Source organism: Aphelocoma coerulescens, chromosome 9, assembly GCF_041296385.1.
Source record: "Aphelocoma coerulescens isolate FSJ_1873_10779 chromosome 9, UR_Acoe_1.0, whole genome shotgun sequence".
Lineage (NCBI taxonomy): Eukaryota > Metazoa > Chordata > Aves > Passeriformes > Corvidae > Aphelocoma > Aphelocoma coerulescens.
In genome coordinates, this window is record NC_091023.1 from 25856199 (window position 1) to 25869362 (window position 13164).

Consider the following 13164-nt stretch of genomic DNA (forward strand, 5'->3'; position numbering starts at 1 on the left):
AGTGCCCAGAGAACCCCTCTGCTCCCACTGGGATAGGGGCTCCAGGCAGGTCGAGACACGCTGCCTTTTACATCGGCAGGATTCTCGTCCTACTTCTGGAAAGGCAAAAGCAGGAGCTCGGCAGCGAGGAGGGTTCGGTGCCAAGCTGGGCGTTGCTGTGAATCCTTCTGCAGGCACTGACAGGCAGCTCTGAGGGTGAAGGCTCCATTTATAACCTGCAGGGCTGGGATTCGTTTGACACACAGACCTGCCTTAAACCCAAACACAAATCCACTTTATCTGGGGGAATGAGGGAAAGGAAATAAAAACCCCAGGCAGCATTAAAGCCAGCACTGGGATGTAAAGGAAACTTCCATTTCTTCACGAAAATATATAAATGCATTTCACTGAAGGGTAAACATAGAATCAAAGACTGGTTGGGGTGGTAAAGGACCTTAAAGATCACCTACTGCCAAGCTCTTGCCGTGGGCAGGGACACCTTCCACCTGACCAGGGCTCCAGGATACAACTGATGAGCTATTTCAAGCTTCCCCATCTGAATATTTAATTAAAAATTGTTTTTCATTTCCTACCACCATCAGTCTAAGCCTGTAAGTGATCCTTCCCTTCCTCCCTCCCTCTCTCCTCAGCAGCTTCTCCCTGGGTTAGTTTTCTATTTTTGCCCCGCCACCATTTCAGAGTTTTGAAAAACATTTCGTCACACGCCTCTTACACATCTCAGCCTGTGCTTGTTTTCGTTTCTCCCACCTCTACTCCTTTCAAAAAAAAAAAAAACAACCACCCAAGTCAATGCAGAAAATGTATATAAATATATATATATCTCCTTTTGTTTACAGAGCCAGGACGGCAATGGGATTCGGGAAGAGCACACGCCCGGATCTCTTGTCCTGCCAGCTGGATGCCCAAAAGGCAGCACTTAAGAACAGGAGATTTTTTTTTTTTAAATATAAATCAATGCTTCAAATCCCAAATAACAGCCCCTGGCAGCATGATAATAATGATAACTTTGAAGTAGCTTAAAGTTCCCTGGTAGGAACGCTGTCACCTTCCCTCCCCGCGTGCCAGGGCTGTGCCCGGGTGCTGGATACACTGTGGGCACCTGGCACTGTGACAATGGGGGGTCACACTAGGGGACTCCAGGGACCCTCCTTTCCAGCTGCACTCCTGGAAAAGGCCCTTGGGAAGAAGAAAAAGCATCTACTTGCACAGCTGGGGGATGAGATCTTCAGCCCGAGTAACAAGGCATGAAACACACGGGAATTCTGGAGAGGACGGGTCCTTCCCATCACCCATCCCCCAACGTCCCTGACCAAGGGGGCTGTGTGGTGGCAGAGGATGGCAGGGACACCCCACACACGGCTGACCTGGTCCCAGTGAGGATGGGCAGCCCCTCACCCCTCATCCCCCCTGCCTGGCAGATCCCAGCCCGGCTCCGGGGCGTGGGGGACACGGCCAGACCCACCTGCAAGGAGCTTCCCAAGGTGCTCGTCTCCAGCTGCTCCCTGACTCCAACACCCATTGCTTTTACAATGGAAAACTGTTTTAATTTGCTCTGAGGCCTTTAAGAACAGTAAATACATTTCAGGGGTTTAGGTTAAGCAGATTTGCCAGGTGCCCTGAGGCCCGGAGACACTGACAGCACGGAAATCCCCATGGAATGCTCGTTCCCCAGGGGAGGAACAGAGCCTGGACAGCCTGGGGAGAGAAGGGATCTGCTCTGGCTGGGGTGGAGCAGAGAAGGATCTGTAAAAGCTGCTCCTTGCTGCTGCTGCCCATGGGCACTTGGCAGCAGAGGGAGGAGTCTGAGGGACAGGGCAGAAACCCCACGAGCAGCAAGCGGGGAAAACAAACAGGACCGTGCCAGGTTTTGATTTGGTTGTGCCCCCCTGCACACAACGTGCTGGCTGCTCCAGCAGGGCCCACAGGTGCTGCCACAAGTAGGGAACATTTTAAAGTCACCTTCTCCTTCAGGAGTGGCTGCCCCTGGATCCCTGGCAGTGTCCCCGGCCAGGCTGGATGGGGCTTGGAGCAGCCTGGGATGGTGGAAGCTGTCCCTGCCCATGGCAGGGGGGCTGGAATGAGATGAACTTTAAAGGTGTCTTCGAAGCCAAACCTCTCCATGACTCCCTTGTGGGAGAAGCTGAGGCGTGTGTGGTGCTGAGCCGGGATGGAGTGGCTCGGGAAGGCAGCGCAGCACCGACAGATGGCCCAGCAGATGCTCTGGGATGGAAGTGGCTTAGTAGGTGAACCATAAAAAAGGCAGGAAGAACATGGGAAGTATCTCCACCATGCCATTCATAACAAAAATGTCCCTTTTTTCACCCTGCTCGAGCCTCACCGAGCACCACAGCCTGTGCCTGGCTGCCAGGGCCGGCGCTGCCAGCGGGATCCGCGGCGCCTGCAACGCTGGGAATGTGGGATCAGCTGTGCTGTGGGCACGGGAAACCCATCCACACTGCTCAGTGACAAGTGACTGAGCAGAGAGGTCACTCCTCCCTCTCAGACACAACACGGCATCTTCCTCGACCTCCGCAGCTCCTGAGGAAGCTGCACTGCTCCTAAAATCCCAGGCTGGTCCCTGACCCGCAGCTGCTGGCACTGGGTGGCACCCACGGGTCACCCTGGGTGGCACAGCAAGGAAATGGGTGTCAGGATTCCTGACATGGAGCTCCAGGTCTGTGATTCCCATGGACCATCCACGGCAGCTCCTGCAGCCGTCTGACAGGGACACCTGCCTTAAATCCAAACACAAATCCACTTCAGCTGAAGGAATCAGGGAAAGGAAAGACTCCAAACCTTAAAGCCACTCCTGAGACATAAAGGAAACTTCCATTTCCTTCCCAAACATATAAATTCATGTCGTGGCAGGGTAGACATAGAAACTTTGAATGGGCTGGGAGGAACCTAAAATAACATCTAATTCCAGCCCTCTGCTGTGGGCAGGGACACCTTGCATGAACAGGACACCACAAATGAGATATTTCATATTTAAACTGCCCCACCTGAACATTTAATTACAAATTGTTTTCCATCTCCTGCCCTCCTCAGTCTAAGCCCTTAAGCTGGGATCAGGCACGCTGAAACGTTAAACTGCAGCTCGCACCAACCTTCCATGGGGGTGTTGTTGTCCGGCCGGTTGGCGAAGACCACGTCCACATATTCCAGCTGCAGCCTCTGGAGAGAAGCCTTCAGCCCTGGGAATGGAAAAGCAGAGACAAGGACAGGCAGGGTCAGAGGGAGGCACGGAACGGAGCCAAAATGGGACTCAAATACAGCTTGGTGTATTTAAATATACATATTTATAGATATACACACACACAACCACTTAGGATATGAGAGGGATGCTGAATAACGTTGTCCCATGTCCTGCTGCCATATGAAGAAGAAAGCACCAATCTGGCCACATGCAGAGCCCCTCCTTCCACAAGAAGGTGCTTTATTTCAGAATTCCCAGGATCTGGGCTGACCAGCCCCTGGTTACCAAGCGTGCCTGTGTCAGCCTGGCAGAGGCAGCTTCCAGGGACTATTTTGGCAGTTAATTCAATCTGAATTTTGCCACAGAGCCTTTCGTGCTCCAGTGCCAGCTCCTGACGCCCGGTCCCAGGGGGACATTCCAGAGATGCAATCCCAGAGGGAAGGATGGTGGCACTGGGGTCGGGGCCTTAGGAAGAGCAGGTAAAGCACCAGGGAGGGCTTTACCTTGTCAGGGTGAGCTGCGCCCACCTGCACTGCAGAGGGACTTGGGCAGAGCAAGCCAAGGCCCTTTGCAGCTCAGTCCATGAATGGCCAGGTTTTGAGAGCCTTCCTGTGGGGATCTGATGGGAGATGGCATCAAACCCCTACAGATATATTTATGTGTCTGTGGATGAGTGTATGAGAGAGGGCGAGCAGAGGATGGGCATTTTATCCATCTCAAAATTCAGCAAACATTTTCAGCCTGCTCTATTTTGACTCATTCTTCATGCATACTCATAAAAACATTTTGTTCTTGGGAAGATTTGTAGAAAATAACTGTTAAAAAATCCTCTCTCTCACTCAGATAGATATAAATACATATATATATATAAAATATCTACCATTGACCTTAATGTTGTTTGCAGGGTGTTCTGTGAAATTATCCCAACTGCTGCCAGTGCTTTTCTGTCATTTCCTGAAGTAGCTCCACAAGAAATGGAAAATGGATGGTTTTGGAGTGCCTGTGACACATCTGCCACCTCCCTGAGCACCTTTAGTGCCACCACCTCACTGAGGCTTATTTAGATGAAAATTCAACAAAATATGCTACAAGAAAAACTTCCTCCAGCATTACCTTACTGGGAAAGTCACATCCCAACACAGCTGGATCCTGCAAACACTCCAAGATAAAACTCTCCAGGGCAATCCCAGCTGGTCACTGTGATGGAAAACTGCCCCTGCTGCAGGGATGCTCCTCGCCAGGAGCAGGAAGGAGGATGGAAGGAGCCAAACCTGCACCCCAGAGAGGGGCTGCTCTCCCCTGTACTGATCCCACCTGACCTGGGCACTGCCTTGGGGCTCCCCTGGGGTTCAGCTCTGCATTTTCCAGGTGGGCAGCACCCAGAAAGGAGGAGCTGCTGCCCTGGGCTCCTCCATGGACCTTGACCCGGAGGATTTCATGAGTCCCTAAACAGCAGAGGTTCTGCACATCCCGTGGTGGCAGAAGGCACAAATGGGTCACACAGCAAAGCAGGTGGGGGACAAGTCCTCCCCAGGGACCTGGCACTGCCTTTCTGGGAGCTGGACACCCCTGGAATGCCCCTCCACAGCATTTCCCACCCCCAGGCCGGTTCCCTCGCGATTCCTGCGGAGAGCAGCCCCAGCCCTGTGCTGCAGGATGCTCCCGCTCCAGCGCCGCGGGCAGCCAGCCCAGGCTGGCTCCTCTCTCAGGGACAAGGTCACAGCTGACACTGCTGATCCTGGATGGGATCCTTAATTCCATGGGAACGGGCACTGCTCTGCCTGTGTGCTGCGAGCTGCAGCCGTGCCCGGAGGCCTGGCCTGGCAGAGCCCCGCAGAGCCAGCTCTGGGTACGCCCCAGGCAGGCACGGACAAGGTTTTGTGTGTGGATAAATAGAACACAGTGTTCACGCTCTCCTCCCTCTCCTGCAGCAACACATCCAAAAGGACAAAAAAAAGCGGTGGGAAGGAGAAGAGGAGCAGGGGTTTGGGTGAGTAAGCCCCGAGGGATGAGTGAGGCAGCGCTAGGCGGGACACAGATCCACGGAGCCAGGTGAGGAATGGGCAGCAAAACCGAGCACTTGAGCAGGAACAGCACCAGAGCAAACCTCAGCCGTGCCAGCTGGGGCCTGGCACCCCTCCAGGGGCTATTTCTGCAGGCTGACATCATGCCCACATCCTCATCCTCGTCCCTCCCGGCTCCAAAGGGAGCCCAGGCACCCCTGGCCATGGCTGGGGTTGTGCAGAGAGAGCTTCCCCCAGCAAACCCCACGGTCAGCATGGCACGTTGGGGGGCTTTTAGTGCAATCCATCTGCTCACACTTTTTGAGGGGAGCCAAAACGATCCTTTGGTCCTTTTGGGCACCTCACAGCCGAGTTTGGGAATGGCCCCCGTGGGACTGGCACAGGCAGCAGCGGGATCAAACAGCCCCAGCTCACGGGAGAGCATTGCTCTGGAATCCAGCTGGATACATCCCACCCCATGGCCAGCCTGAGCCCCTGGCACGGCCGGACCCCGAGCCCAGGTACCTTCAATGATGTGTTTTCTGGAAAGGCCTCTCTCGGTCTCAGCTCTGCAAGGGAAGAACAGGAACACGGCTGGGAGATGCCAGAGGTGCCAACAGCTTGGGAGCACTAATTTGTGTTCTGATTTAAACATCCCCAAAATTACAGAATCACAGACTGGCTGGGTTGGGAAGAACCTTAAAACTCATCCAGTGCCACCCCTGCCATGGGCAGGACACCTCCCACTGTCCCAGGCTGCTCCCAGCCCCAATGTCCAGCCTGGCCTTGGGCACTGCCAGGGATCCAGGGGCAGCCACAGCTGCTCTGGGCACCCTGTGCCAGGGCCTGCCCACCCTCCCAGGGAACAATTCCTTCCCAATCTCCCATCCAGCCCTGCCCTCTGGCACTGGGAAGCCATTCCCTGGGTCCTGTCCCTCCATGCCTTGTCCCCAGTCCCTCTGCAGCTCTCCTGGAGCCCCTTTAGGCCCTGCAAGGGGCTCTGAGCTCTCCCTGGAGCCTTCTCCTCTCCAGGTGAGAGAGAGGAGCTCCTTAAAACACTTAGCAAAATAAACAGAAACACAGTGACAGCAGCAAAGCATCCCCAGGTGCTGTTAACCTGCCCTGGCTGTAGGGCTGGAGCAGCAAACACCAGGACAAGTGACTGTCACACTTACTTGCCACCCCAGTACAGCTTTGTGGTTATCACCAAACTGGACCTCCTGCAAAAAGAACAGAAAAAGTAATATTATTACTAAAAAATAATGATGATGATGATGATGATGATGATGATGATGATGATAATAATAATAATAATAATAATAATAATAATAATAATAATAACCAAGCAGGATGGTGCCCATCAGCAACTGCTAAAACCTGGGAGCAGGATTTCTGCTGGGAATGCTCAAACTGGAAAGAGCAGCTGTGAAACTGAGGAGACACTGACTCCAGTGCTGATTTGGGGAGGAATTGTGAACGCTGGCAGTCACTGAGAGCCCAGGAGTTCCCACCTGCATTAGGGAATGGCACCACTGTGCACAGGGAGTTATCCCTCTCCACGTGGTGTAAGCAGCAGAGGGGATCCGAGCTTCAGCTCCTTTAGAAGATGGAAAGTGAAATATCCTGCAGGTGTTTTGGCAAAATATGTTCATAAATAGTTTGGGCACAAGGAAATGGAGTGAAATGGAGTCAGGGGAAGTTCAGATTGGACACTGGGATAGAAACCAAAGGTAATCCAAGTGAAGTGACCAAAACCCCCAAACATTTTTAATTACTGAGTGAGCAACATCCAGAGCTTTATCCAAGGGCTGCAGCTCTATTCCCTCCTGCTGTCCATGCCCAGTGTTTCTCATTACCATGCAGCATTCCCAGAGTTATTAAACTTGAGTGCAATACATCTGAATTAATCTGTGAACTCCTTCATGATATCAAATCAAAGATTTATCATCCTCCAGCTACCTTGCTGCATCACCAGACACAGACAACACAATTTCCACAGCTTTTATTTGACTTAATTTTTTTCTTCCACCTCATCCAGAATATTTCTTACCAAATAATCAATCACCCCCCTGAGACAGGGATGCTGGCTTTGGAGAGAGCCCTGCTAGAACCGCCCTTCAGCTGAACCTGCCTACAGCCCACACAGGAGGCCTTTAAAGATTATGTAAATCTCTGAGAACTCCACAAGGTATGCTAATGTGCATCATTTCAAGGAGGTATCATCTCCTCCCAGGCTGCCCGAGATGAAGGCCCGTCACAGCTTTGCATCCCTAATCCACAACATTCCCAGCAGGGATAAGGTGCCAGCACCCATCAGCTGCCTCCCCCGGGGAGCAGGGATAGACACACTCCCAAGGGGATGGACACACTCCCAAGGGGATGGACACACTCCCAGGGGGATGGACACACTCCCAAGGGGGATGGACACACTCCCACGGGGATAGACACACTCCCAAGGGGATGGACACACTCCCAAGGGGATGGACGCACTCCCAAGGGGGATGGACGCACTCCCAAGGGGATGGACACACTCCCACGGGGATAGACACACTCCCACGGGGATAGACACACTCCCACGGGGATAGACACACTCCCAAGGGGATGGACGCACTCCCAAGGGGGATGGACGCACTCCCAAGGGGATGGACACACTCCCAAGGGGGATGGACGCACTCCCAAGGGGATGGACACACTCCCAAGGGGGATGGACGCACTCCCAAGGGGATGGACACACTCCCAAGGGGGATGGACGCACTCCCAAGGGGATGGACGCACTCCCAGGGGGATGGATGCACTCCCAGGGGGATGGATGCACTCCCAAGGGGGATGGACACACTCCCAAGGGGGATGGACACACTCCCCAGGGGGATAGATGCACTCCCAAGGGGGATGGACACACTCCCAAGGGGATGGACGCACTCCCACGGGGATGGACACACTCCCAAGGGGGATGGACGCACTCCCAAGGGGTCCAACTGAGACACGGTGGCCCCAGGGGGTGGTCACAGCCTCATGGAGTCACTGTGCACACCCAGAAATCCAGGGCTGCTGTTTGCTTTGGCCCTGGGAAGGTGTGGCTGCTGCTGAGGGAGCACAGCAGCACCCACGAGCTGCCTGGGACAGCAGCACCCAACGCGGGAAATCCTTAAAATCCAGGGGGACTGCCCTAAGCCAAGGGGTCCCGCTCGTCAGGGGGCAGGGAATGCCATTCAGTACCTCCAGCCCTTCTTCTTCAGGATGTTCCCCAGGATGACCTCGGCCCTGCGCAGGAAGAGCCCGGCGTGAGGGAGGCAGAGGATGCTCAGCGCCACGGCCACCACCCAGCCCGGCCTCCCCAGTGAGAGTGAGCCCCAGCTGGGACAGATCCCATCCTCCAGCCCAACGCCTCTTGTCCCCCCAGTGCCCCTTCCCAGAGCCCGCTCCGCTCCCACAGCGGGGCTCGGTGTCCCAGCCCAGCTTTCAGGCTGAGCCCTGGGAGCCACCCCAGCCACGCTTATCAGGACCGTGCTCTCCCCATCCCACAGCGGCTCTAAGAGCTGCAGCTCCGCTGGGATCCGTGCCTGGAGCTGCCACAGCCCCTGGCCATCCATCACCATTAAGATCTGCACTGAATTTTCATTTATTCAGGGTATTTTTCTCCCTGTGCCAACAGCAAGTAGCACGAGTGTTGCACTCCAGCCTTTGCTGGGTACAAGAGGCTTTGGATTAATTTATTTTATGAGTGCTTCAAATACAAAGGTTTTCCTGTCCCACCCAGGGATAAGTGGCTTTCCAAGAGCCCACTCCATCAGAAGGGGGGAGCAGAGACCCCAGGGAAGCCCAGGTCCCTGGCAGTGAGGGTGGAACCAGCTCTCCCAGCCCTTTCCAAGCCCAGCCCTGCCCTGAGGGCAGTGGTCACTCACTTGCCGGCCGCGTACACCTCGGCCGTGTCGAACAGGTTCACGCCGCTCTCGTAGGCAATGGTCATCAGCTGCTCGGCCACCTGGGGAGGCAGGGATGGACAGGTGAGGGGTGACCAACCACAGACCGAGCCAGCAGGGAAAATCCCACACCAGGAAAAGCCCACACCAGGCTTCAGCACAGCCGGGAGGGCTGTGACAGCCCCTGACCAGGGGACGCCTCTGACAGGGGCAGAGAGACACCAAAACATGGATTTACATCAACCTGCCTTGGACCCAGCCGGGCAGGAATTAATCTCCTCTCACAGGAGCTTTCTATCAGGAAGGCAGCCAAGAATTTAATAGGGTTACAGGAGATACTCTGCAAATCTCGAGTTTAACACAGAATGGGGGGAGTTTAATGTTCTTTTGGCTCCCTGCCAGGTTGTCCTGCAGCTCTCCAGAGATGCCGTGGGGTATGGAAGTGCCTGGAGGTCATTTTGTAGGAGCCCCGGAGGAGTCCCAGGGTTCCTGCTGCTCCCGGGGGTGCTGCACCCCGAGGGGCTGAAAGCTGTGGCTCAGCATCCCGAGGGAGGGCAGCCCTCCAGGACAGGGCTGTGTTCCTGTCCTGCTTCTCCACGCATGACCGCTCTGCATGGAAGCATTCTGAGCAGGGAGGGCAGGAGAGCCAGGGAGCAAACTGATCATCAAAACAAGCCCCGGCTGACCATCAGAACACCCCACAGTGCCACGAGACAGCATTGGAGCTGGGGATCCACCGGGAGAAGCAGGGACACCGTGAAAGATCAAGTGAATTGAAAGGAAAAACCCTTTGAATTCAGGCTCCTGGGCTCCTTTCCTCATGCCAGAGTTATTTTGGGGGTTATTCCACGTCCTGGGGGAAGGCAGCTGCTCTCCCTTGGGCTCTCACATCTGTGGCATACCTGGGGTGGAGGGGAGCCCACGTGCAGCCCAGCGCTCCCAGGATGATTCCCTGGATCAGGAGCCATCTGCTCCAGGGGAAAGCACGGAGCAAACACGAGCTCATTTTCATTTGCTTCAGCTTATTATGCCAAAAATAAATCACGTTTGCAAGCCCAGCCCCTGCCTGTATTTATGACTGCTGCCCATTACATCCACACACCAAAATAGTTCCCAATTTCCGCTCCAGGAGCGGAGCCGCTGCCCGTGGGAAGGAGGGCACAGCACGGGAGAGGAGATGGCCCTGAGGGGTGGATGGGGCTGATGAGAGCCGATCCCTGGAAATGTCAGGTTCATTAGGGGGCTGGGGCAGAGCTTTGTGCAGTGACTCGCTGCTGTCTCTCCGTGCAGGAAAGTTCCAGGAGCCACAATTTAATTTAAAAATATCCCAGAGCAGGCTTTGTTCCATGCTGTGGACTTACACAGAGCAGCACTCACCTCGTCTGAGATCTGACCTCCAAAAGTGACCCAGGTCCCTGGAAAAAACAAAATAATCTGTTACTACAAGCGGGGTTTGACATCAAAAGTGAGACTTCACCAAAATTTTCTTGGGGATTCAATGGGTTTAAAATGGGGTGAACTGGCTCAGGGGGTGCTGCAGCCCCAAGAGAGAGCTCCTGCAGCCAGGCAGGACTGGCTGGCACCTTCTCCCAGGGTGGGATTGGCACAGGGAGCTGCTCAGGGCACCCCCCAGGGGATGCTGTGCTGCCAAGATACAGAGCTGGATTCCAACCATGAAATGGTTTGGGTTGGAAAGGACCTCAAAGCCCACCCAGTGCCACCCCTGCCATGAGCAGGGACACCTCCCACTGTCCCAGGCTGCTCCCCAGTCCCAATGTCCAGCCTGGCCCTGAGAACTGCCAGGCCCTGAAATCTGGAGCTCCTTCCAAACCAGAAATCATTTTCCAAAGCTTCCCTTTGACAAATTGGAAAAAAATTTGTGATGCTGCCACAGCACATCATTTGGGGAATGCAAGTCTCCTTAAATACGTACTGCAGCACTTAGCATCCTGCAAGTCAAAATCAGAACAAAAAAATTAAATAAATAAAAATGAGAAATATTTCTTGTGACAGGAGAGATTTCCATCCCAAAGTGACTTTTCCCCAGGAACCTTTCCGTGGAGCCAGTGTCCAGCCCCAGCATGCCAAGGGGCAGTGCTTTCCCTAGGCTGGCTCCTAAAGCAGCTGCAGTTTAGGCTCAGTTGCTGACTCTGGTCTATTATTAGGAAAACTTGGGGCATTATCTCTTTATGATCATTGGTAAAAAAAAATTTTAAATTTCAATATCCTGTGGTGGAAGCAGTGTGTGGATTTAACTGGATCATAAAACAGTTTGGGTTGGAAGGGACTTTTAAAGGTCAGCTGGTCCAACCCCCAGGAATTCCTATAGGAACATTGTTTCCTACATAGATAGTTTATGTGTATATATTTATTTTAGGAATACGTATTTCCTAAGGCAGCAGGGAGCTGGGGGAGCAGCAGGTCACACGTGGGACGCTGCTCAGCCATCCCTGCTGCTCTGACCTCGGCACAGCGAGCCTGTGACACCCCTGTGCCTTGTACCAGCCTGTCACAGCATCCCTCTGATCCCCAGCACAGCTTCTCCTCACGCTCCTCTAGAGCCCCACAGAAATTCAGATGGCATTCCCTGAGTGGATGGGTCAGAGCTCACGTGGCTCTCTCAAAACTCCCCAGAACTGAAAATTCTCTCTAGTGGAGGGACGCTTTAAGGAGGGCAAAGGGGCTCAAGCTCCAAGCTGGAAAACCCAGTGAGATTTCCCCATCCCTGGCAGTGCCCAAGGCCAGGCTGGACATCGGGGCTTGGAGCAGCCTGGGACAGTGGAAAGAGTCCCTGCCCATGGCAGGGGTGGCACTGGGGGAGTCCCTCCCAGCCCAGCCCAGCCCAGCCCAGCCCAGCCCGTGAATCGGGATGTGAACAGGACAGACGCCGCTGAGGGACCGAGCTCTGATGCTGCAAAGGGGCAGAAATCCCATGTTCTCTGCCTGTTTGCACTTGAAAAGACGCAGAAGATGCTCCCAGGCCCTGATCAAAGAGGGAGTGGGTCCCTCGGTGCTGGGACACGAACCCCAGCAGAGGCAGAGCCCGGGCAGTGCCTGCTGCTCACGCTCGGGCAGCTTTGATCAGCCCTGCTCAGAGCACAGCCACAGTCATCATCTCTGGCAGGGGAATCTTGCTCTCTTTCCCTCAAAAAAAGGTCAGTCTGAATTTTTTAATACATCAGGTTTCTCTGAGTGCAAATAAAGCTATTTAAAGATGCACGAAGTGTGAGTTCAAACTGCAACTCCTGATTTCCTGCAGAACAACCCGAGCTGGGAAAGCCAAGTTTGCCACAGATCAGAGATGAAATGGAAATTAAATAAATGAGCAAAGAGCACACATTTTCCAGCTAATTTTATATTTTCTTCAGCTCTATAAGGACAACAATAACGGGGCAGGAGCTACCCCTGCTACACCTTGCTGGCTGCAGACCTCAGGGAAGGTATTTTCTCTTATTATTGGAGTTAGAATGCTCGGGTCCTGCATAACAAAGATAAAACTGAAGCCTGTTTTCATTTTATCTTTAAGCTTCTTCATGCAGATAAAAAAGTAACCAGACAAAGCCCGATTGCCATGTTAAAGCTTCGGAGGTGTTATTTTTCCAGGAGTACATTAAAACGTGTTTGTACCAAAAAATGGGTTGAGACTATTTATCTCAAGGGGACTTTTTTTTTCTTTTGCATGAGCAGCACACAGGTGCACAGGTGAGAAGGAAGGGAATTGTTTACCCTCCCCACAGAGCACACATCCTCTCAGGAATTTACCTTCTGGCACAACCCACGTCGCAGTGAGTGACCGCGTGCTTGGGGCTTTGGGCACAGGGAGAGCGGCCCGAGAGCTCACGATGACTCGAGTGAGAATAACAAGCACCTTAAAGCCCTTTAAATGCAAGGAATAAATATCTGTGGTACTGGATGGCCCTGCCTGAGGTCCCCCTGTGTCCACCTTGTGCTCCCAGACCCCGGCTGGGGGTCAGAGGGGCTGGGGACAGGAGCATCAGCAGGAGCACATGGGTGGGGAATCCTTGGGGTTCTTTTTTTTCCATGA

The 13164-nt window shown here is 53.7% G+C and overlaps 1 protein-coding gene across 2 annotated transcripts in view; it reads right to left on the reverse strand.

Moving 5' to 3' along the window:
• The window catches only part of KCNAB1 (potassium voltage-gated channel subfamily A regulatory beta subunit 1), a 57948-nt gene that overhangs the window by 6937 nt on the left and 37847 nt on the right, over window positions 1–13164 (reverse strand). For both annotated transcript variants that reach the window (XM_069024086.1, XM_069024087.1), the window contains exons 3-8: window positions 10497–10534; window positions 9102–9181; window positions 8416–8460; window positions 6375–6419; window positions 5725–5768; window positions 3108–3194 (exon numbers count right to left, since the gene is read on the reverse strand). In XM_069024086.1, the coding sequence (XP_068880187.1) occupies window positions 3108–3194; window positions 5725–5768; window positions 6375–6419; window positions 8416–8460; window positions 9102–9181; window positions 10497–10534 (339 nt within the window). The remainder of the gene's footprint in view (window positions 1–3107; window positions 3195–5724; window positions 5769–6374; window positions 6420–8415; window positions 8461–9101; window positions 9182–10496; window positions 10535–13164) is intronic.